Source organism: Puntigrus tetrazona, unplaced genomic scaffold, assembly GCF_018831695.1.
Source record: "Puntigrus tetrazona isolate hp1 unplaced genomic scaffold, ASM1883169v1 S000000008, whole genome shotgun sequence".
In the NCBI taxonomy this organism is placed as follows: Eukaryota; Metazoa; Chordata; class Actinopteri; order Cypriniformes; family Cyprinidae; genus Puntigrus; species Puntigrus tetrazona.
Genome location: NW_025047688.1, coordinates 1,151,798 through 1,174,579, shown reverse-complemented (window position 1 = coordinate 1,174,579; position 22,782 = coordinate 1,151,798). Strand labels below are relative to the sequence as shown.

General features: G+C 37.3%; 1 protein-coding gene across 6 annotated transcripts in view; it reads right to left on the bottom strand.

Moving 5' to 3' along the window:
- Positions 1-22,312, bottom strand: part of mylka (myosin, light chain kinase a) — a 52,415-nt gene extending 30,103 nt beyond the window's left edge. For 2 of the 6 annotated variants that reach the window (XM_043229583.1, XM_043229584.1), the window contains exons 1-5: positions 22,148-22,311; positions 14,960-15,116; positions 2,146-2,353; positions 506-551; positions 24-192 (exon numbers count right to left, since the gene is read on the bottom strand). In XM_043229583.1, the coding sequence (XP_043085518.1) occupies positions 24-192; positions 506-551; positions 2,146-2,353; positions 14,960-15,115 (579 nt within the window). In that variant the 5' untranslated portion in view covers position 15,116; positions 22,148-22,311. Of the gene's footprint in view, positions 1-23; positions 193-505; positions 552-2,145; positions 2,354-8,788; positions 8,816-14,959; positions 15,117-22,147 lie in introns of those variants that run through there. The other 4 variants (XM_043229582.1, XM_043229586.1, XM_043229581.1 and 1 more) reach the window with 3 other exon arrangements.
- Between the last annotated feature and the right edge of the window lie 470 nt (positions 22,313-22,782).

Genomic DNA, 22,782 nt, shown 5'->3' with positions numbered 1-22,782 from the left:
GACTTCAGACGCTCTTCAATCACCTTATACCACTGCACCAGAGGCTGGGGGCGTCCCGTGATCTTGGCTGAAAACTTGCCACACTGTCCCACTTTGAGATACAGGCGAGAAGGTTTAGTCACGAACTTCGGGGGGCTTTCACCCCAGATACTGGGTCTGTTCTCTACCGCAGGAACACCCAGAGATCCACTGCTGACAGAAGACAGAAAACATGAGGAGCACTAGTAATTCAGAAGACTAAGCCCAGGAAATTTTAATTTGGTCTAATTATATCTACAGGTGGCTGGCAGATCAAAATGTTAATTTATATATATATATATATATATATATATATATATATATATATATATATATATATATATATATATATATAAACCAACCAGCTGTGAGATTGTTACAAACCAAGCATAACATAAACCAGAAAGAAACAAAAAAGGAAAATTCGATCGATCAATGAGTCAACGTTAATGCATGCAATTTCCTTTTCAGGCAGTATGTGTCTCACCCTGCTCTGTTGGACGAAGGAAGACTGTATTTTTTCCCTGCATTTCCTGTGTGGGATGGAAAAGGATATTCATTATATTCCGAATATAAAGTATACCCTTATCAATAAACACACAGAACTCATTACAAACATAAAAACTGAAATCCCCCTCTTCTTTTTCTCCTTCCTTCATAAACATGGCTTGAGCAGAGCTGCGTGTTGTAAAATACTCGAATAGCTCCATATGTTTGTGTTTTTGTGTGGTATGCCGGAGGAAGTTTATTAAGCATTTATTAGTCTATAAAACAGTACAGATGTGCTTCATCTCTGACTGTGGATGTTTACTGCAGGCAAGAAGACTATAACATGAGAAATGCTGAATATATTGTAATGTAAACTTTTGAGTGTATGCGTTACAGGGTAAACTGCAAAGTTGTGTTTATTCTACACTGTAATATTTACAGTGTGCAGGAAATTTGTAATTTTTAGGAATATAAAATGCTTTATTTGCCTTCAGGGGAAAAAAAAAACCTAACAAAAACAGTAGGTAGGTATTATGCAAATGTACATAATGAAAAAGCTTAATGTTTACCTCGTAGCACACACATTTTTGGTAACATTATATTTTACGGGTTACACCTATTCAATTGGTTATTAGCAAGCGTATTATTCTAATATTAGCCATTTGTTAGTGCTAATTAAGCACATGCCTTATTCTGAGAGTTGTACAACAAACTATGGCCAAAACAGTCCAAACGGCATGACGATGAGGATATCCAAAACTGCATTTTAGGTAAAATGTTGTTGAATTTACTTTTTTTTACGTTTTTAAAGGCACTATAACGCACTTTAAACGTACTAAACGTGTAAATACTTACGTATTTTCAGCCTTTAAACTGACATATTGACTACACCTAAAAACATCCTTATGAATATTGAAATCGAGACATCCCTATTATTTTTGTTATGTGGGATTTCTGCTGCCACTTCGTTTCCAAAAAAAAACGGCTATTTTACAATTTAAATGTCGCCGCTTCCATCGACAGGTTTTGCTGCAGGATACTCGAACGCTCATTGGCTCTCGCCTGCATTCGTCACAGATTGCGAGGTGCAGTGTTTCTGATTAGTTGTATTCGGACGATGCGCGTTCGTGACTGCAAAACATCGCCATTTGGTTACTTTTGGTATTGATTTTGACAGTGTTGCAATAAATAAACGATTGTGAATGCTTTTATCTGTCTTGTTTCTCTTATAATGTACAGATATAGTTATGTTTAGGTTTAGAGGTAGGAGCGGGATTAGCGACTATAAAAATATTTTTAAATGTTATGTTGCTACGAAAAGTATTTTCCTCCTATTTCAGTGAACTGCGATTTATATCCTTTCTTATTCGATATAAAATGTGTAGGTTTAGGTTTGGGGGTAAATTATGCGGTCCAAAAATCTAAATCTCTTATTGACAAAATGTGTGTGTGTATGTGTGTGTGTGTGTGTGTGTGTGTGCGTGCGCGCGTCATCATTGCAATGGGTGATGGGAATTGAAGTCCGGAGTGAAATACAAGCAAGAGTCAACAAAAAAAGATTAAATTAAAAAATAATCTTGTTGCCTTACACTTTTAAACTTTTTCTTTAGATTTTTTCCAGTGAAGGTGATGCTTTACCTTCCACAACGATCTCCACTGTGACCTGACGGCTCCCAGCATCATTGACAGCTTCACAGGTATACCGTCCTCCATCGTTGTCCTGGACGTCTTGGACCAGCAGACTAAAGCTTCCACGAGCACTCTGCTCCATAGAATAATGATCTCCTGCTATCAGTAGCTTCCCATTCCTAAACCAGCAAACCTGGGGCTCTGGAAAACCACGCACCTGACAGAGATCACATGTACACGGAGATAAACACTCCAAGAAAAGTCCAATTATTCAAAATAAGTTAACTATGTCTTTCTCTGTTGCAAAGCCGCACAACCGCATAAGACTACATCAGCAGTAATTAGTCATTACAGCTGTACAAGCAATCTAGTGAGATGCAGATATATGGCAAGAATGTCACTGAAATTCCTGAGTCTGACCAAAGGAAGCTGCTGGGTGTGTAAAGCAAGCCAAGGCTGTGTTCTGTAATTGAAAGGTTCGGTGAGACAAACATGAACAGCATTCTGGACATGCTTGCAACTCAGTGAACAGAAACGGAAACAGCCTTCGTTATTAGTTACTCAGTAACTGATTATCAGCGTTGCGCTGCTTATAGACAACAGAGACTTCTGCTGCTTTTTTCCTGAGAGTGCTGCATGTGTGTGTGTGTGTTGTCGGATGAGCAAGAGACATTTTGGTAGCACTTTACTTTAGGGTCTCTTAACTAGTTGCTAATAAGCATGCATATTACTACAATATTAGAAATGTATTAGTACAAACTAAGCACATATTAATGTGTTATTCTGCATGAGTTTATCCCTAATCCTTCCCAATACCTAAGCTTAACAAACATCTTAATAACTATTAATAAGCAGCAAATTAGGAATTTATTGAGGGACAAGTCATAGTTAATAGTGAACAGGTGTTCTCTATTACAAAGGGTTACCAAAATTTCAAAACAGTTGCAGCACCTCTATTTTACTATTTTTTGTTATGCCAGACAAAAAACTAAACTAAACAAAACAAAAAACATGCTCCTGTACATATAGTTTTGTATAATTACCATAGAATATATTGAGTCAGTTTACGTCACCTTCATAAATAAAACCAGAAAAGAGCCAAAATACAATACTGCACATTGTTTATTCATGTCACATCTTTGGACTTTTGTTGTTGTTTTTCATGTTCCACGTGCTGTGTATGCCCTAATTTTTCGTTTCAGTTAATTGTATCACTGTCTTCAGGTGTGTCTCGTTAATTTAGTAATTTACTTTGTCGCCTCTGGCTTGCTTTGTTGGGGACACTTAACTTCTAGTGATTTAACGTCGAATTGAATTGTATGATCAGAGCTTTAAGGTTTGAGCTTTCAAATAATCTAATAAGACCTTGATAGTTACTGGCCCTCCAGAAGCAGTAAGCACCTCTTAAAAGACTACGGTACACACTAGGATAATACAATAGTACTATGATAATTCCCGATATGCACTTACTCACTGAAATATAATTCCCTCTTTGAATCCTGCAAGCACAATGTTAGGCTAGTTTTGAGTGCTTTTGATTCCAGAAAAATCTTTAACATCTTCAACGATGAGTCTATGAGTTGACACTGTGACGTGAATGGCATTGCAGACTTCCTTAACTTGCTTTTTTTTGATTAGGACTGAACTTGCCTTAGCGTGCAGTGCGTAATCATGCATTATTTTCATTCATCCGGAGAAGTCTTTGTCTCTTGCAGCATTGAAATATCTATCGGTTATAGATCAACACGATGAAAAGGGCACCTGATCCGTCTACAATAGAAGCACCACAAATGCCTGAGTCATTAGGATGGGAGCGGTACAACTGCTCTTCAGAGCTCAGACACTCTCCTGTTCACTTCACTGATCTCTTTCTGCTTGTTTTCTCTCAGTTCTGTCGACCATTACAAATCTGCGTGCCGCCCGTGTCTAATAAGGACACCGTATGGATGATCTCTCTCCATTGAACCTCTCGTTTACCAATGCATGGCGTGTCTCGTTTCCACAGATCTCAGTGAAATTGCTCAACACTGCAGACTGGAAGAGGACCAGAGTAAAATCACGAAACGCAAGCTTCCTCTCTATCTGCAGACCAGCAGTACTGCACAGCCACTTCACATGAAACAAAAATCAGAGGAAGCTGCTAACTACTCCAAGCTGCAATGGATTTCAGATCGAATATATACAAATTTATACGGTTCGATGGCTTAGTAGACGATAGATTGATTCCAGATGCCCTTACAAAATTCCAAGGCTAAAATGAGAAGAAAAACTTTACCGTGCAGCAAGGGTTTCTTGGAGCACGTCAAGACTGGCCTTTCGTCCTTTCAGTCAAAAGTCCACTTTAGTGCAGATTTGCCCAAAAATAGCAATATTAGCTTTTAATTCTCTATTGAATCAGAGCAGCGCTGGAATTTCCTCTACTTCGGCTGCTGGTTTTTCTTGTGTACACGCTCTCAGTTTGAAGTCTTTACTCTGAGACTTGTGGTCGGGAGCTCTACCTCAAAAATCCAGCAGGACTCACATCCGATGCTGAGGGGAGGAAAAACACAGGGTTGTTTGCACAAAAACTCTGCTTTTTTGTTTGTTTTCTCTCACACAATTCATACTGACAGCAAAAGTAGGGCAAGTACGTCTTCAACAGAGCCTGACGCAGAGAAGACGCTATTGTTTTCACAGCATATTCATCTAAAAGCGAATCCTCATTGCGATTATTATGAAGAAAATATGCGTGTTTGTTGCGCAACCCAAACTCGCAACCAACAGTTCAACAGTTTCTGCTGCTTTTTAAATAGCAAATACCATTGACAAGATCAGACGAAGAACTGAAAGACATACAATTGAACAGCAATGAAAAATGAACAGCAGGTGAACTGAATAATTAAATAAATGTATCCGACTCTCTAACCGTTATAGTGTCCACTATACTGTCCCCCTACTGAAAAACATAACTGAACAGAACATAACCACGACATTATATTGGTAATAAATGTTAATATTTGGCTAACGATGCTTTTGGAAAACACAGAGTTGGCAGAGCACTGCATTTCGATCTCATAGGAAAATATTTTTCGTATGAATTTGTACGATGTATGGTTTTCAGAAAGAACAGGCATCCCTGAATATCACAGAGGCATAAACAGATTGTGCAAGAATTTGAAAATAAATTAGCCACCGGTTCACCAAAACACAAACACTTTAATTACTGTGAATGTTGTGTTGGGTTGACAGTGTTCTTGCTGTTACCCAAGCTAATACCACAACCCTCCACAATAAACTCATAAATTTATAATCTCTGACAGTGCAGGAAGAGTTACATGTTGTAGCAGCCACTAAGTATAAGAGTTATGGATTACACTTTATTTTAAGGAGTCCCTGTTACAGTGTAATTATACATTTAAATACTGAGAAATATTAGTTAACTACATGTACTTACAAACAGGGTTAGAGTTAGTATTAGGGTTGTCCTAGTAGGTTTACTTGCATGTAATTATTCATAATATACTGTTATTACAGTAGTAACAACGTATAACTCATACTCATACTGTACTAATAGCTCAGCAAACTTAACAAACACTACTAAATACACTCTCCGTGGTTAGTACATTGACAGTAATACACTGTGACTTACAATAAGTGTTCAAATACTTTTCAGGGGCACTGCATGTCCGCATTCAACCACAACAGCAACAGCATAAGACAAAACTGCATACCCAGCTTGTTCTAATATGTCAATAATCAATGTTTTTGTGCTACAAGATCACTAGTAATCAAAATCCACTCATCTTTTAACGAGACCTTTAATCTACTGCCCAGAACTCATTCTAGGGAACATCAAACTGCTCAGACATGCTCCGAGGCGTCTCACAAGATTTCTCACTTAGAAGCCAAACCAAGACACAGCGCAGAGAATGTCCAGCTGGGAATTTTTTTTTCCCCCTGAATTCTTTTTTTATGGGATATAATTTGTTTTTCAATGACAGGCATTTCTTGTTTGTAGTCTAAACATGATGACAGCCCCCCAACTAAAACAATGTGGATGAATTCTGGAGTCTGAGATGATTTCATAAATAAGAGCGCAGACTGGATGCTCCACGCAGAGTTCGGACGGTCCCTGGACTGATCTGGAGTCAGTATTGGGGATGTCCCACCTGGCTCTCATTATAGGGCCTCGGACAAAATATTCACTAATGACCTGCTGTTACTGAAACGCAGCCAAAACTTTACATAGCACATAGCTAACCACATATTATAAAAGAGTCACTATATGCTCAATTTAGTGTATTCCGAGCTATCCGTTCAGTAATGTACACACGCCACACACTCTGATAAACAATCCACTCACAGACTTTATGAATGAAGTGTAATCTGACTTTTATGAGTATAAACCAAACTTGCATTTTCTAAACCATTATATAAGTGCTTACAAGGCTGAGAAAGAATAGTTTTAAAAAACCCAGCCTCATTGGAAAAACGCATAGGCGATGAAGTTTCAGCAAAGTGATATTGCAGCTTTCAGCACGAAATGTCCAGTGAGTTGCATTAAAAGTTTGCTTAAATTAAATGTATCTGGCGACATTTATTTCAAACTTTATTGCATTTACACATATCATACCGCCTACTCTAAACCTAACCGATAGCATCGATAAAGCAAAAGAGATGACGTATATACATGACTGTAAAATTCAATAGTTTACCTATTCCGATTTATAGCATTTACCTTGCTTCTACAGGTTCAGGGGTACTTAGCATGACTTGATGATGCTTTAGGGTACGCATAACCAAAAACCAAAAAGATAAATGAGTGTTAAATTAATTGCGAGGAAGGAAAAGCAGAGCGGAGATGGATGTCCATGCATTGCGAACGCCTCTCATAGCTGTAACGGGTGGCACACAGTCTCTGAAAGCCCCTCGGGTCATGAAGGTTTACACAGTAAACTGATACGCACCGCTCACATTCCGCTGGGTAGCGGGCCGAAACATCAGGCTGTTGTTTGACAGAGAACTCAACCTCATGTTTCTCTCTCCCTCTCTCTTTCCTGTTATCACTTTTTCCTGGCTTCACCTTCGCTGTTAAAACCTGGCGAGGTCACGCACCTGATATACTGCGGCACAATCAGTCCAGAGACTCCCAGAGCACTCAAACACGCTGATATCATTAACACATGCTCCTCTCTCTTACACAGAACTCAATCTACACATCAACACAAGCCCTTTCCCGTACAGAAATCACCGAAATAGCTTGTTTAATATACACGTGAAATATCTCCACCAGAGTACAATGGTTTTATTTAAGTACATAATCAGGTACACCGTATGTTTGAACACATTAGAGCTGTCGAACTAAATACTGCTGCTTAAATATGTTCAGATATGCTGTTTAAAAGATATGGGAGAACCTGATGTCTCACCTTTTCTTTTCTTTATGGAACAAGCTTTGCACCACCAGGAGTGTGTCTGTTGTTGAGCACTATTAAGCCTTTTATCTGGAACGCACTCAAAGTAATGTCAATGTGAAAACTTTTAGTTTCTAGATTTTTTTGTGTTATGGAGCAACATCACTTTGAATGGAATCAGACAATTAATTTAAGTTTCTAGTTGACTGACGTTAGCTGAACTCTTTTGCCCCCTTGAGTACTGGAGTGCTTTTAAAAAAGGTGTCTAGGTAGCCAGCTGACTTTAGATATGTTATTTTTTTGGATTTTAGAAAAATAACCTGCTTTAAAATCTATGTTATTTAACCTTATTAATACACTGTATACAGTAGTCAACATTTGAAGTAAATGAAAAAAGTGAATTGAAGGTTTTATGGCAACTTTGATTAAATGTTAGATCTTTTTTTAAATGTTGACTACTACATGTATCAACAAACGGTGAACAAATATTTTATACGTATAGTGAGAAATTACAAACAACTGATGTATTGGAACTGCTGTAACGAAAAAACGGATAGAAAAAAGATGAATAAGAGCGAGAGAAAGGAAAGGAGGAGGAAAAGTAATACGTTTGTGGAAGTACAGGTCTACCACATCTGTTTCCTATAAGCTTCTGTTCAGTCCCAATCTTCTGAAAGTCAGTGTCTCACAGAGTGAGACAACATCTTTACTACCATTACTATGGCTTGTATTAGTGACAAACTAATAGTATTCATTTTCAGCAAGTCTTGTTATAAGTACATTAATTATCTTAAAATCATGTACCATTTTGAGAAAAAGCATGCTGTTTTAAATCTTGCATCTATAATTAACGCTAGCTGGATTCACACAGAAGAATCTAATATTATAAGTGGGTGGAGCTAGGTGTCCCCTTCGGCCTCCTTGATTTTAACCCGGGGACCCACTTGGCATGCTCCCGGTTGAGGGCCCCTACCTGGCCTTAAATATCCTGGTTCCACCACTGATTATAAGAAGAGAGCCCAGCCATATCTAAAGACAAAAAACACGTGGGAGTGTGCTCTTTTGACTTGGGTCAGCACCTTAGCAACTAAGGTTTTTCAAAATCAACAAAACCAAACCTGTTTCTTTATAATAGACACCACTCCCAAATAGTTACAGCATAATGACTGATATTGTTTGTCTTCAGAATGTTTTTCTACACAATATAGATGGAATAACCGCAGACACATCCAGTCTCCCAAATTTAAAATAAGGCCTACCGTCTGAAGCATGATCTATTGTTGCCACTGTAGCTCTTTCCAGCCATAAGAAGTGAGCTATGTGCTTCTCCGTCCCTGCGAGAGAGGTGTCTGACAGTTTTATTGTGGATTCTCTTTCCTGATTAGACTGCTGCCGAACTGGGTCTCGCTGTGGTCCTGCAAAGAGTTTTAGAGCATGTCTACCTCTACACTATACAAGTAATAATGTAGTATTACTTTAGGCTTTGTCCTTGTGACATCGGTGACATATTGCCTGTTTATACATATCTTATAAAATAGATTTTTACATTGATCATTGTACTATATTCAATTACAAAAAAAAACACCCTTAAGCGTATCGTAAAACATACACAGATATTAGTTGATCACAAGCCAGTCAGACAGTCATTTCCTGTTTAATTGGGCGGCGCTCGAACAGATAAACTGAAGTCCTCAAGTCTGATTCTATGAGATGTGTTAGATCACAAAGTAACCAGAGAAAGTTCTCTGCACAGGGTGCCCCTGAACGTTTACGCTCCACAATAAATCTAGCAAATAGAGGTATATGCTTGTGCATGCATGTCTGTTTAAATCTATTTTATTATGCACCAAGCTTTGCCCAAGTAGATAGTAGTAAGTAGGCCTACTACTTTGAATATTATATTGTTCAAACCTCATTGTAAAATATGAATTGCTTTCATACAATTCATTTTACATGTCAAAGGGCTAGATATTTTTTATGACCATAGAGAAGTTTCCGTCCCTAGGCTCTTTGCTTTTGGTTCTCTGTTGTTTTTGATTCTTTTCATTGTAATAAAGTGACATTAATGTTCACCTCCCTTTTTCAGTATTGCAGTATTGCATTATTGATTGTTGCATCTATCTATTGTCTTGTAGTCCGGGTAGCACTCCAAACGCTCTATCATCAGAACATCATCAGGACATCAGAACAACCCAGTTTCATTGTTCATGCTAAGTTATTGAATTTATAAAACTAGTTTATTCTTTTTACATACTTAATACAGCTATAACGTTTCCAAAGATGGGCATCAGAGTCTAGACTGTGTTGTCTAAAAAAACGCAGGAAGCTTATCAATCAATATTTGTCAGTCATAAGCCATTTGACATGACGGTGACAACAAGCCTAAACAATTCAAGCAAATAAAGAATGAAAGGTGATCAATAGAATCATACACATGGCTTTATGTGAATGTTTTGGCGGGCATTCAAACATGTCAGAAACACATAGGCTGCGTTTACACTTGGCATTAACATGCGACCGTCTATCCAGATGTTGTTCATTTACACATTGAAAAGATAAGTATATGATCAGAATGTTATCTGATCTGTGTGTCCTGATGCAGAGGGAGTCGAGGACAATTTGCAATCGGATCTCAGTGAAACGTAAACGCAATTCAGCCATCGTATCCACGTCACGTCACACAAAACCCCGCCCACTATACCCCCGCCCCCTCTGCCAGCAGGAGGCGCTGTTGAAGTGATACATTAGGTTTCCCCGGTAACCGCTATACACAATACAAGGCTCCGCCCACAAACTCTGTTTTATCAGGCATTAAGATTAAATTACATGAAAAATTACAGTGAAAATTATTTAAAAATTGTGTTGCTAAAAACACTGTAGCCATTTGTATGGATGATTGACAGTCCAGATCGGATCACGAAGATCGCAAGTTAGATCACGTGTGTGATTGGATTCCAATTTTTAGAATTCATTCTCAGTTATGACTGATAGCTCTATCTGTCTCTTCTCTAGAAGTCCAGATAACTTGGAAACACTTAATTTCTCACAATATTGTCGACTTCATTGCACAAATACAGATTGAACTGAACTGAGCTGAATGATGACATCAGTGATGTTAATCGATGATGAACTGACTTTAACTAAATCGTTGAGTGCCAGTCCTCTTGCATTATCAGTGCACTACTCTCCAGCTGTAAAGCTGCTTTGACAAAATCTGTATTGTGTCTTCACAAAAGTTTTGTCACATCAATTCATATGAATCAAGATATTTACTGAAGTGTTGTGTAGAGATATATGATAGCTTTACACGGTGAACAGATCATTTATGTGTGTTGATGATTGTTTAGATGATATGTGATAACATCACTGCTTAATACATAAAGTATGGACTAACTCATTTACCTTTTTTTACCCTTTATGAATCTAAATTGCAGTTTACTGGACATCCAATGAATTTTTGTTTGTTTCATTTTATAATTATTAAGATTAACTATCTCTTTCTACATTTTTTATCACCCCCTTTTGGTAAAATCCTGCTGTTAAACCATGCTTCAGTGTAACTTTTGATGCTTGACTTCACCTCTCAGTGCCCCGAAAGAAAACAGGAGTACAACAGGAAACTAGGAGTCACAAGACAAAGGTATTTTAATCCCTGTTTGTGCTCTTTCTTCTGTCTCACAGAACTGTTAGTACAGAACACAACACAGTGAGACTCACGACCTCAAAGTCCCATTCAGCCCTTTAATATGACGAATATGTCCTTCATCTTTTGACATAAAAGAGTTCATTGTAAATGATCTTTATTTTATCTCAAAATGCCCCACTCGTCCAAAAATAGCAATTTTGGAAATTAAGCTGCAAAAATGACTCAAATTGCGAAAAAGTGCGGTTGTGTTTTAAAGCTAGATTCTGTGTGTTATTTTCAGGTGTTGTTCTCGGCCTAGGAATGTTAGCTGAGAGCAAAAACAGACACTGTCTGTGTAAAAATGAATGTAAAATCTGCCAAAGTGTTAATACATGAAGATAGAGGAGATCCTGTCAGACTTTCCACTCACGGCCTTAACAAATTCACTCCAATCCAGCAGCTGTACCTGTGCTCAGGGCTTTTCTGTGTCTGCTAGAACACTTTATGCTCAAGGAGCGATTCAGAGTTATACTTGCAGAAAACCCCTGCGCCATATGGAAATACTACAGGTACCAAAAAGTCTCAGAAACTCAAGACTGTGTGACCTTAAATGGAATGTCTCATAGTCTACATGTCAATAAATTACACTAAATAGGGAACTCAATTCTTATATCCTCTGAAGAAAAAGCGAATGGTATTTGTCCATCCTAGAGTGCTGTGGTTGTTTGCTAAAGTGTTTTGAGAGTTTTAAGAACCTGAGGCAAACAAAGCAAACTGCTGTGTTGCTTCACAATAACTTTTTTCCTTCAAAATAGTTTGAACAGTTACAAGTAAAAGGAGCTTTCTGTGTCTCGTGCTGCCATCAAGTGCAGCTTTGGCCATTCATACGTAGCCTAAACAAAACTAAATAATCATATTGTAAACAATAATCCCAAATTGCATCTGAATTCAACTGATGAGATTGAATGAAGTATCTAAAATGCTTTGAAACTGAAAATTGGCCTTTGTTTCTTTCTGGTCTCTAGGTATGATTGAAGGATTGGATATTTTAACCAGTTCTTATTTCCAAAATTGTAAGCATGAAGTCTTGGAAAAGTAACGGCATTCTTTAGGGCTTTTCACAATACATCCGACCCTAGGTTATTATCATTGGTCTAAACCTTGCTTTTATCCCCGGTTGAAAGAAACCTTTCATATTTGTAATTGTGTAATTTAGAAGGGGGTTATCATGACTTCATGACATCTTTATGAGCACAGCTTGTGCACTTTTGAAATTTGAGGGGGAAAATGGCAAAATGATTATGGAAATTTGTCATTTGGAGTTTTTATCTGGGCAGATATATGTGCTGCATGCTTTCTTTTTAATAACAAAATGTCCCACTTATATTAAGTGTCCCGATACCTGTGAACATAGTAACTATCGCAGTGTAAGTACGTATTGGTACACAGTATCTACAGCTGTAATGTCTGTGTAACTACACATATATAACAACCCTCAGAATGGCGTGTGTAAGTACAAATGTGTACGGTTACTATGAAACTAAACCACCAGTAGCTTTCATTTTAATTAATAAGTCGTTGAAGCCTTCGAACAATTCGTTCAGATGGCTGATTCATTCAAGGATGAAGCAAGTGCCTGTCCTCATGAATGGACCACTGAATCATTGACTCAAATGATTCAAAATTCAAAAACGTGAAACATTTATTTAAAAAAAAAAAACACTGTTCTGTGTGTTGTGTGCGACTGTTCTGTTGTGATCTTTGTTTAGAACTATTTTCGTTAATCAATGGAGCAGAAACTGTCAACAATATATCCTTTCAATGAATTAACCACTCATTTTAACTCTTGCATACAATGCCAAATTTGCATTTTTCTTCTCACTCATTTCACTGCAGTTAGATATTTTAGTCAGATCAGTTGTCCAGTCAGACAAGTAAAATTCTCTCCTTTCACTTGCTCCTCAAAAAATCTATTACTGTATGTAAAATTCAAATCCGCTATGGCTGAAATCCCCCCGCATTTGGCAGGTGTTAATGTCAAGCCCTTGCAGCCAGTAAGTTAAGCTTTACATATAAATTCTAGTTGGTGTCCAGAATGTTACTCTTTAATTTAACTTGACAGTTCCTGAGGAGTTACAATGTAAGTACACTGGTATTACAGTGCTGCACCAACTCCAGATCCAATTTCTCCCGCTTTACATATCCCTAAAGCTGCCCATCTTTCCCCCTTGGATCAAATTGTTCCATTTACTCTTAAACATGTTGTTAGGAAATGCAGTAGTTACTTTATATATATTACATGAGCACTTACAGTACACATTCCGCTCTGAGGGTTGATGCATTATATGCATTATATGCACCATTATACTTGTTCCTGTTTGCAATAGCAGTACAGCTGACGCTACCCTATTGTGACGCCGCATTCTGTTTATGTGCTCTGAGAATAATTGCTTTGTGGGATTATACATTATTTAGACAATTAGTTAAAAATGCATGGGAAATAAATAAAAATGATGCATTGCTATTGAATATTAGGGTAACACTTTACAATAAGGTTTTATTATTCAATGTGTTAACTAGCATGAATGAACAACAAACAATACATTTATTCCAGTATTTATTAATCTGTCTTAATGTTAGTTAATGATAAAACAGTTTTAATTCATGTTCATTTAGAGTGCATAAACTGCTAATAAGCACAACTGTTTATTTTAATAATGCATTAGTAGGCTAAATGTTGCAATTAACATTAACCAAAATTAATAAATGAACTATTATTCATTTTTAGTTCATTCAACTGGAACAGTTTATTGTTTGAGCTGAGCTAATAATAATTAAAATATTATTAATTAATTTTAAAGGTTATCTGCTTATATAAATTATTAAAAAGCCACTAAATAAATTTGATATAATTATGATGCATTGTGATACTGAATTGAATCAAATCGTTGACATTATAATCATAATCGAATTGAATCATGAACCCCCCCTAATTAAGGTAGTATGAGGGCCGCATTCCCTTCAAAAGCAAACATAATGCTCTGCGTCTTCTCAGATGTCGAGGGGAAAATGAAGACTGCTATATTTATTATAACATCCGTTCCTCGATTGCTTGTGTACACCTGGTTCAGCGTCAAAACAATAGCCACCCGACGACCCCTTAACCAATAAAAGCCTTTTTATTTGGCATCAGTGGTTCTGTAATATAAAGAAACCTAAACATTCATGGAAGTCTTATAGTCTTTAGATTCCTAAACGCTCTTCAAAATGGTTCCTCTAGGAACTGTTCACTGCAAGTACACCGTTTATTTTTGAGAGTGTACAGCTTTAACAGACCCGTATTTTATTGGAGTTCCTCCTGTATTTGTCTGCCGTGTCAGTCTGAGACCCCAAAGAAGTGTCCAAACGCACCTCCTCCGGTCCTCAGCACAGAGCGTAATGAAACACAGATGCGTGCCTGATAAGAATCTTCAAAAGGAAAACTCATCATATAATCTTGCATAATATTTCATATTTCTCTCCTATCACTGGGGACGAGGGAGTATGGCTTGATGTTTCAAAAGAAGAGTTGCATATTTTTGCAAACTCTTAGAAAAACAGGGCCATCCGTTGACCGCTGCCAGCTGTCTATATGGGCTGAAGACAGCAAGGCGGCTCTCTAGGTGTTGGAATAGAGATAGTTTCTAAAATAGATTATTGCTGGGAGTCTTGAATGAAATTCACTGGCAGACACGGTGTCTGCTTCATTACACTATTGAGGATCAGTTTCTGGCGGACTAGGATGGCTGTAAAGAATCTCTCTCACCTTCCCTTCAAGCCGAGCGGTACCCCCTTGGCAGACGCGGGTGTTACGTGGCGGGAGGGTAAAAACAGGGGGCTCTTTGCTGGGGGAACCTCGTCCAATAGTCAGAGTCGTCTTGGAGACATGAGATCCAGTAACAAACTGAACGTCACCCATCATTCTGCGAGCATAAGAACAACAGAAGAGATTTCAATTCAATGCTGAGGTTAAGTAGGTTAAGTACAACAATGCTTTTCCAATCGAATGAAAAGACAATCAATGCACTGAATGACTGAAATGACTGCAATTTATGTAGTCAAGGTTTTTTTCTTAAACATGGATTATGATCCCTCCACTGAGTTTCAGGATTGTTATGAATTTCACATGACCCATACTAAATTCTTTATGCTCGCACTGAGAATTTTGGACCATATATGTTCATGTTTTTGATCGGCCCTCTAAAGCAGTGTGAGTTTCATAATGCACTGTATAGGGGTCATAAGGATTTATTTTATTTTATTTTATGCATGTTTAATGTTTCTGTGCCGAAATGTAAGGCAATGATCAGTGATTTAATGATTAGATGTGAATGACTTAAATCAGATGAAAAAATGTTTGGAGAAACCCATTCGAAAACAGTCATTATTTTTTCAGTTCCATTTGATAAGGCCAATGGCACAACAATGTCACATTTACACTAACACTAACAATAAGTATGTGTTATACCATAATTAAAAATATTTAATATTCAACCCTAATAATAATAATAATAATGAATAACATTACCTAACACAATCTAGTATTAACTTCACTTCATTATCCAAAGGTAACCCTCCAGCTGACCACAAGTGATACAATATGTTATACTTTAAATTGAGCTCATAAATCTGCATCTTCCCTAAAATGGTCAAAACCTCCTTCCCGACCACAAATTTAACTGATTTATGAGCATGCAGCAAAACAGATCTCTGCTGAAACATGTGACTTTTGACCTCTTTGAGTCAAAGCGTAACCACATAGTATTACAGACCAAGTGGACAAGCAACACAGTGACAAATGTATTAGCATATTTTACACATAAACAAGCACAAGCACACTCGAAAACATGCCAAACAGCGAGTGAAAACACAGCTATTTCCTCTTTAAGACGTCAGCAGATTGTAACACATGTAACACATTTTACACTTGATTCATCGGAGTAATCAACGGGAACCGATTGACTACCTCCGTGAGTGACTAGCACCCGAGTACTTTTACACCAACCAAAACAAACCAAACTCTAACAAACAGACTCCTGCGCGAACATGCCCTTAATCAGTCACCGTGCATTAATCATTCCTTCATCTGGATCTGCCGAAAAGGATGCTTTATAACTTTAATTAAAGGGTTCAGATGTGACAGAGTGCAGCATGCATGCAAGGCATGTAACCTCACAGGATAGGTAAATACAGCTGGATGTTTGATGGGCTTTCCTTCTCCATCTTTCTCTCCGTCCAGATTTTTTCACCATTGCGCTTGCTGGCAGACTCCAGACATGCTTGGTAGTTTTTATTAACAAACACTCACATGCAGGCCAGCGTTCTGCTGAACTCAACACTTTCTGCACTAACACGACAGAGACCATCACCAGTTGCACCAGTCAACCAAAAACGGAGAGCTATGAATGTCAACAAACTATGCAAGAAGAGCATGTCTGGACAACGACCGAGCTCAAAGGAAAACTGAAACAATCTGAAACAACTGATTGTATGGCCCTGCTTATTGAATCAGAAAGTCGTGTGGTCCCATGTGCAAAAATGTCAGGTTTCAAATCCAGCACAGTGATCAGAAAAGTAACTGCGATGAGAGATGAATGAAAATGCTAATGCTAATAGCTTTCTCCACCTGCTCCAGACCTCTCTGCACGGCTTGTGCTCTCAGTCCAAATTAGACTTCAGTGCAAATTTGAGTTTTGCCCCAAATTGAAGTGTGGATAATCAAAACTAGTTTGCTCTGCAGGTACTAGCAGTTCAAATTGACAGATTTCACAGAAAATCATGTCATGAGTTATTTTTGTGCGTGTTTTAATCTAAGACGAACGAGTCAGGAGATATCAAAACCGTTTCATCAATGTTTACTCACTTAAGAAGGTCTTAAGGTACAACATTATCGTGTAACGTTACTTTGTACTTACGAATGCCATGAGTTTCTATTGAATCTCATGTCATATAAATAAGTATCAAGTATACTTTACATGTAATACAGTATATCAGTCAACACAAAATAAGTGCATTTGTTTAAAGCATGACAAAAGATTTTGAATGATCCAATTTTGATGATCTCTTTACCACGTTCTGTTGACTATAAGTACATATACTAACTGTCATTAGAGCATTAGTAGAGTATTAGTAGACTGGTAGGATTAGGATTAGAATAAATTGACTTGTTGAGTTTTTTTGTAGAATGTCTTTTGGTAGATAATCACAATAAAGAGAGCAGGTATTAATCAGAGAGCCTACTTATACTCTACTGAGAGTTTGTCGACACATACGTGCAAAGTTCCTTATTGCTTTATTTTTAAACCATGTTGATTTAAAATGTACTTTAAAGTAAACATTTTATATGACATTACCACACCGCATACTCAGAAAAATAGTTGTGAAGTTTCTTGTTTCGGAAAGTCTGGTAGCTAATTCGTTAATGACGCTACGTTTTCCTCTGTAGAAATATATACTCTACAAGTGTATGATGCCTGTTTCAAAATCCTTTCAGATGATATATTTAGCTGTCTTTTATCATTCGCAGTTAATTGTGTTAAGCTACTGTTTCTATCTGGTCCTTTTCTGGTCACTCATCAACTGAGAACCAATGCATATTAACTAAGACTTGAAGGTACCACTGCATGGATGTGCATCTACAGCATTTGAATTTCTAACCAGGCAAACATGATGTGGCCATATATGGTGAGGCATATTTGTATGTGACTGTAAACATGCCATTCTTTAGAAATAACGACGTATTATCAGTACAGCCATAGTGAGGCATATGTTTTTGTTTCTGGGTGTCTGCTGAAGCACTGATAACATGAACAGAGCCAAAGCTTTATCAGTTTACCATTGCACAGTACATATTCAATGTGTGTGTGTGTTGGGCTGATGCTTTTTAGAATGGCTCCCAGTCAATAATGACCTGATTCGACAAACACACATTAATGATATTATCTGCAGCCCGTAAGGCCAGGACTTTGAGGACAGGATTGCATTTCACAAAATATCATCTGAAAAAATCTGAATTATATATTAACCATTATGGTGAACTTTCACTGAATTCACTCTTCACCTGGTTTTGAATGTTTAATCTGGACTATAGTCGCAATGTAATGTAATGTAATGTAAACGCTGTGTGACTTGAGCCGTACAAAAATGACGTAATTAGAACAGGGATTGGCTGATGGTGCCGCGGGAACATACACAGGCTCAAATATTTCAAAACAGCAGATAGGAAAAAAATAAAATAAAAACAAATCACACCACTTGGCACTGGCAAAGCATCCACTATATGTTGAAGTTATTTTGATTTAAGTGTTTGAAAAAATGTTTTGTCGAAATACAAGGCTACATTAAATGGCCAAAAAAGGAGAAATGTGATTTGGAAAAAAAAAAAGTACACTTTAGAAGAGTATTTAAATAGAAACTGAATATTCAGAATTTTTCAGCACAAATGTTGTAACATAAATTATGCAATTAAAATGAAATTGTGTTTTATATTATTTTCAGTGTATATTTAATGCAATTAACGTGCATTTACATACTGTACCTTTAATGTAAAGCTAAAATCTAAAATCAAAAAGTAAACTATTTCATTTTATTTGAACTTGTATGTCATGCTTTTAAATTCATAGCATTTATACAATCCAAATATATTTTAATATCATATAACTTTTTAACATTATTTTAATATCAAATTATTACAATAAATTGTAATCGAGCACTCAACGTGTGCTTTAATATGTTAGACAACACATCAAATTAGTGTATCTTCACAGCAAAAAAATCATCACTACATACCACCATTGGCTTTATTATTAATTATATATTTACAAGTAACTGGCATTACAAATTGCACCTTTGAAAGTGTACTTTCCTTAAGTATATTCAATTTGATTAGCATTACGTTACGCATTTTGCACTATATTTTTATTTGAAGTACACTACACTACAAGCTGCCACTGGAGTGGTATCTTAAGCTTAAACAAAGTATACATTGTTGATCAAATCTATTCTTTCCCTGACCGTATGGTCATTTACCTCCCAGAGCCGATGTGCTCACGTCAGGCGAAGCATTCAAAAACAGGTGCCTGTTCATCCGCAGCACAGGTTAAAGACCTGAACTGAGTGAAGTCACCGTGAAAGAACGAGAGCACACATCTCACTCTCTCTGCTGCATACGGACTCTCTCAGCTCATTGACTGTTAACTCAACATTTAAGTAAAACCAAATTGCAGTTACTACCGCAAGCGTGATTACAGATTAGTATGACATTCCTGTAAAACAAATGTCTTGACCTGGTTCCGAATCAGTCCTCATAGCACGATTAGTCCATAGAATATCTTAAATCAGTGTGCTGCAGACTTATATTTCAGCTCTAAATGAGTGACACTTTAGATATCATGCTTTATAATTCTCCTAAATGGAGAACGTTTCGTCTTTTTCCATCTCCCTCGGTTGTCCGTTGTACTAGGGATCATCGGTTTTGGCCATCAGACAGATGACATCATTTTTTTTTCTCCTGGGTACTTTAGTATAAAGAGGGAGTTCATGGGTGACTCGATGACAGCAAAGTCGTGGGATCCTTTGGCAGCGAAACAAGGCCAAATCGTCACCCTTCCATGCAGCACAGTGTTTGACAGGAGGTTTGAAGTGTTTGTGGAGGAACACTGTGAATATAATCACTGTTCAGTCTGTTCTCATGACACTGTTCTACAAATATTGGGAATTGCTCAAACGTAACTTTAAAACGCAAACTAGCGCTGCCAAAGAAGAGGCTTTATCGTACCACACAGTCTTTCCTCAATTGTACTGCAGCATCACAAACTCCATTTAAACGTTTAAGGCTTGATTCGATTTTTAAATGTTTTTAACCTTAAATATTAACATGCTATCTTCACGCCCATTACTAGTCAATAGTTTAAATAAGAGTTTTTAATGTTTTTAAAAGTCATGTTCACTGCAATTATTTGATTAAAATAGCCTACAATGTTGCATTTTAATATACTTTAAAATAGGGATTATTCCTGTGGTGTTAAAGCTAAATTGGTAACGCTTTATTCTGAAGGTCTCTTATGAACATTCTGTTGAAAATAAGTAACTTTGCTCCTATTATTTCGGTCTTCAGCATCACATGGTCCTTCAGAAATCATTCCAGTCTGCATATTTCTTATTTATGGTGAAAAAAAGTTGTGCTGTGCGATATATTTGGGAAACCATGATGCATTGTTTTTTGTTAAATCTTTTAGAACATAAAAAGGATCGTCATATTTGATCAAACTCATGCTCACTTTCTCTCTCTCACACGCAAAGGTGTACGTTTTCAAAGACCGCAATTTTCCATTTACATCAGTGTTCTCTGTTTGTAAATCATCCAGAAGAATGATCGGTTTCAAATTGTTCTGAAACGGCCTCATAATTGTTCAGACTGATGACAACAACGGCCTTCCTCGTCGATGTATCTGAATTCATGCTGTTCTGCTTCACGAGAGAGAAACTAGGGAGCGGAACAGGCTCAGTCATGGTCTCAGCATTTTGGCTTCCTTTGCTGTTGGATAAATAATAACAACAAAATCTGTTATGTGTTATCCGAGACATAGAGTTGTATAATTATAGAAGCCGGTGGAGACCAGATGATTGTTGTTTATGCTGTGTTATGTAAAAAAAAAAAAAAAAGTTGTAGTATGACTGTTAAGGATGAGGGTTAAACGTGCTCCATGGCGTGTGGTTCTGCCTCAGGTAAAACAATGTAATCAAGCCCCAAAAATGCTCTGTCCTGTCGCACTGGTGTAGTGAGGTATCTGGTTAAATGTAATTTCAGCCAGCTGCACAAACACTTTGTATAGATTTGCCTACACATAACAAGAGGAAACAATTGTGTTCATTGACTCACTCGCGAGATTCTGAACAAATACAGATAAGACGTGAAAGAGGCTGTCGCTGGTCTCTGGTCATGCCAGCTCTGAAACGCAATATAGAGCAGCACCTAACCTGAATATAACACATCTGGCGGGAGGAGAGAGAGAGAGAGAGAGGGAAGCTATTAAAAAACTGATCATACCAAGAAAAAAAGACAGCAGGAAGGGGCTCTATAGAAAGTAACGCCCTCTAATATACCTCACCCTTAATACATAATAAACTTAATAAAGGGCAAAAGCCTATTCATTAACCTCACCAAACCGAGACTTCATTCATCCTCACGGGCATTGTTGTACATCATGCATTCACCGGGACACTTTTCCTGTTCTCGGAATTTAACCGCAGCACTGGATCAAAGACATCCGACCGGAATAAACGTCACATTTATGTTGATTAGGAGTAATTGTACGGGAGAATGTGGAATAACTGGAAATGTGACCACATGGCATACCTCTTACAGTATATTGTATGTGACATCCTCATATTTTGTTTGTTCATCGAAGTTATCTGAATTCAGAATCCATGGGGGCACTCAGAATGTACAACATACTAAATAACAAAGTAAGCATCTGTGATGCAGGAACTTGTCTCTTAACTAATTTTCGTAACTATTTTTGCTTCAATGAAGCTGGTGTTTTGTTGAATTTTGGTGGATATATGAATTCAAATTACAAAAAAAAAATACGACTGTAGGCTATTTTTTTTACATTTGTAGAGAATCCCATTAACTATGGACATGATCCACTAACATTGGAAGTGTTTGCAATAACATCTGACATTTTAATTGTGATTTTTGGGGACACAGTTAAACTATACACTCATTCTAAAACTCACTATATAACAAAACAACATATACATAACTATTATTGACTAAAACATGCAAAAATTAACTAATTAAAAAACATAATAAAGCCAAGCTTTAGCCGTCAAACTTTCTCACAGAAAGTACTAGATGATGAACCAGTATCTCAGTGTGAGATTAACATTTCTTACAGGTAAACGTCATCCCGTATTAGACTGAGGACATAAAGAGTCAGAGCAAACTCACCCAGACAGGCGTGTTGGACTCTGGAGGGATTAGTGTCCGTCTGCTACGCGTCTGTCATTCGCAGGAGTTCAGCGGGACACAGTGGCTAAAGCGCGTCCAGGCTCTGATCTGCTCTGAAACGTGTTTTCCCTGTCGGCACCGAACTCGCTGGCATGAATCCTAACATCACAGGCTGAGAGCTGCTCATTGGTCGCAGGGTTATAGGAGTTGAAGGGGGAGGACTGAACACTGCACACACTAAAAATGAGATTTGCTGCTTTTCTGTTTTCCTTTACAGCCAGAGGAATGTGAATATAGGACATGTTTTTCAGTGGTTATGGTTTAATAGTTTTACCTAAGGTTCCTGGATATGCGTAACACTTTGTTTATGGACTAGTTCTCGCTTTAACTGGTTGCTCATTAGATTAGCATGACCATTATTAGTACTTTTCATACTGCATTAATGTCTTATTCTGCATCAACATATTCTATATATTAGCTCTACCCTATACCTAAGCCTAACAAAAACTTACTATATATTTATAAGCAGGCAAAAGTCATAGTTAATAGTTAATAGTAAGAACTGGACATTAAACTTAAGTGTGACCAGTATTTATTGTAGCAGTATATGTATTAGTATTATGTATGTATACTGT